Here is a 3,409-nt window from a genome sequence, read left to right on the forward strand (position 1 = left end):
TATCGAAGCACAGATTCTATGATCGCTTATTATATAGTCATAGGCTAGTCCACTTGGTCACGCTTCTCTGCCCAATAATCAATTAACACCATCCAATATCCTTATAATCTCATTTCATCATACAATATCCGTACTATCTAAATAACACACGATCATCAGATTAACGTGCGTTCTCACACAAGTTCAAGCTGTCTAACAACATCAATCAATATCAAAACGAACCCTGTTAGATGCTGTAAGAAACGAAGACTTTTGCTCACATCAACTTAGCGTAGTGTATATCTCAATGTGAAGGGGCAAAACCTGTCTACGTACTAAGCGTAACCAACATTTCACTTCACTCCTATTACTATTCACATAAGAGTTCATGGATACTTGTCAAGGCTCTTGCTGCGGTAGTCCAGGCGATCTCGCTTCTACGTCTCGAATCTCGAATCATCCAATGCCACTCAGTTGAGAGCCTAGTTTCCTCAAGTTACAGTCGATAGGCTGAGCCACTCGAGTTTCCTTCTGCACACAATCATAGGAGTCCTTACCTTCTTACCTATGAATCGTTTTGTTAATGCCTTCAGCTCCAAGTCCCATTCTCAGGGAAGCACTTTGAGTTAGCTGCTTATGTTAAATATTCACAAGTACTCCTTCTAAATCGCAGGAAAACATTCACCATGCTATAGACAAAACTCCCTTTTGAATTCGACTTGTTGTACATAGCTCCAGGCCAGGCTCTTTCACAGTCTACGATGAGTGCACACACATGTACTTTAAGGACCATTACACAATTCAACGTAACGTGCATTATAAGCGAATGCACCAAGAACATGGCACAATCAAAGAATGAGGCTAGCATTGTTCTGGCTCTTCGGCCCTTCAAAACAACCCGGAATTAGGTCCCTGACCTACCGCAAGGTTATACCACATGGATCATCTTACCCTTCATTACCTGCCACGTACTTGTGTATCTTGCATAGTTATTCAACATGTTAGCTGACAGGCTTTCACTCTCTTGCCTCATACAAGCAAGGACTATTGTTATTTAGAGCACTATTGAGCCTACAAATTCTAATGCCTTCCATCCACCTATTGTGTAATCTTGTTTTTTTCTGGCCTTTCGTTCTTAATGGATGTAGTGTTGTTGATCGCTTAGTATGATGGTGTGCATTGGTCCTGTTGATAAATCTGATTGCTGACCCTGGCCAAGTTCAGCCAAACTTTAGGGTTAGTCTCAGACATAAAGGGCTTTTTCCAAGGCCATTTGTTTGGTCTAGACACTCTAGTGAGACATAAATCGGTAGAGATCTGCTTTTCAATCAAGAATCAGATAAACAACTAACAATACAGCAATCACTTATTCCTTCTTCTTCTTCTCATTTAAGGAAATTCACTGTGTCTTTCTCATTTCTAATGTTAAGAGTCCACCCACTCTCTTTCTAGTAAAACCTGCTCCTTAGGCTGGTATCACAAGCAAACCTTGCACAGCTACTGTGACTGTCATATAGGTTACCCTCTGCTAGACAAGGTTCGCTATGGGGTCTTATAAATGTTCAAGTAAGACTGGCTAGATATGCAGACCCGGAAAAAGCCATTTGACTTGGCTTGTGGCAGTCGCAAGCAGGGTTATAGCAGAAGCATCTATTTCACCTTTTCAGATTGTATATCTGCCGATGCTCTTACTTGCTAGAGGTTGGTCAAGCTAGCCTCGTCGATATCCTCAAAGAAAACATATAGCTCGCCGGAATATCTTCATGAATCATGGCTTATATCGCATATCCCATTCCGAAGATTACCTGCAAAGATATCTGTTGGGTCTTGTAGACGGGGAGCATGGTAAGTAATGCTCGAACGTCGTCCTGCGCTCTTCACTGCCAATATTCCACCTGCCTTTGTGGCAAACACTCAATTGCGCTATCACAGCCTATGGAAACTTTCTAGATCTAGTCTGATACTGACGTTGGCCTTGGCTGTAGTCTGGTGTAACAAGCCTCACTTGCTGGGCACTCTTGTCAAGCGCATTTCCCGCCCTCATAGTTATACGTTAGCTGGCGCGTGGATGATGTGACTTGAATTACTGCTTGTCCCTCACGAGCTATAGGTGTACAGGTGCCTGAGATATGTGCAGGATGCATTGGTCCTAGTGTCTGATCGTTGATGCCTTAGATGAGTGTGCCACAGACCAAGAAGAGCTGCTTAAATTCATCAGCAAGCCTTCGCCTGCCAAATGGATTGTGTCAAGCCGCAATTGGTCAGAAATCGAGGACATGCTGAATGATGCAGAACAAAAGGTCAAGATACACCTTGAGATAAAACAGGATTCTATCTCCGCGGCAGTCCAGTCTTATATCAAGTTGAAGGTCGATCAGATTGTCCAGAAAAAGAATTACGACGATAGCATGAAGATGGCCATATTGGAATATTTAACGGCAAATTCGAGTGGTACTTTCCTCTGGGTAGCCCTGGTTTGCCGAAAGCTTGTCAATCCATGGGGCCGAAAACGGAGCATCCTCGAAACGTTGAAGTCATTTCCACTTGGGTTGGATCTACTATACCAGCGAATGCTAAGGTATATATTTGAGTCAGACGATGCGCAGCGTTTCAAAGATATCCTTGCTCAAGTCCTGGCTGTGTACCGACCTATCACTTTAGAAGAGCTTCATGTCCTAGTCGGGGGACTTGAAGACCTAGCAAAAGAAGAGGCGGATGAGCTCATCGCCTCATGCGGATCGTTCTTGACTCTTCATAACAACGTGGTTTCTTTTGTGCACCAGTCAGCAAAGGATTACCTTTTGGAGTCAGCTATAGGCGATATCCTGCCTTTTGAAGCTCCATAGCAACACCAGAAGGTCTTGATACGATCACTTGATATCATGAACAAGAAGCTGCAGCGTGACTTTTACCAGCTGAAGGCCCCTAGATGTCTGATTGACAAAGTTCTTGTCCCTGAGCCTGATCCGCTGGCTAGCATTCGATATTCATGCATGTTCTGGGTTGGCCATCTTTGCGATTCTTCAATAGGTTATGAAGCCGGTATAATCGATGGGATGTCAACCTTCTTTGAAACCAAGTATCTTCAGTCGTTAGAAGCACTCAGTCTTCTACACAGCATTTCTAGTGCTGGAAGGGCAATTGAAAAGCTCAGGCCCTTTTTGGTGAGTACTTTCGTGATGATGGAAAGGGCTATGATGAAACAGTAGTTAGCAACGTGTAGCAGGAGAAAGCATTGCAAAGTCTACAAGAAATTATCAAATACGCTCAACGGTTCCTCCTCTCTTATGGGGGAGTTATTGAGGTTGCGCCGCTACAGGTTTATGTCTAAGCTCTCATATTCAGCCCTACAAAAAGCTTGATAAGACAAATATACAGTCGTGAAGAACCAGACTGGATTGAGCCGAAGCCACGGGTTGAAGAAGGTTAG

The 3,409-nt window shown here is 43.6% G+C and overlaps 1 protein-coding gene across 1 annotated transcript; it reads left to right on the top strand.

Annotated features, from left to right (window-relative positions):
* Positions 1-1,742: 1,742 nt before the first annotated feature.
* On the top strand, positions 1,743-2,825 carry HOO65_090128 (Vegetative incompatibility protein HET-E-1; the record flags this gene model as incomplete). The annotated part of the gene is made up of 2 exons (XM_071004568.1): positions 1,743-1,824; positions 2,170-2,825. The coding sequence occupies 2 exons, from the start codon at positions 1,743-1,745 to the stop codon at positions 2,823-2,825; spliced, it is 738 nt and encodes a 245-aa protein (XP_070856014.1).
* Positions 2,826-3,409: the final 584 nt, after the last annotated feature.

The sequence above is a fragment of the Ceratocystis lukuohia genome (assembly GCF_044167205.1).
Source record: "Ceratocystis lukuohia strain C4212 chromosome Unknown Supercontig9_pilon, whole genome shotgun sequence".
Classification (NCBI taxonomy): Eukaryota; Fungi; Ascomycota; class Sordariomycetes; order Microascales; family Ceratocystidaceae; genus Ceratocystis; species Ceratocystis lukuohia.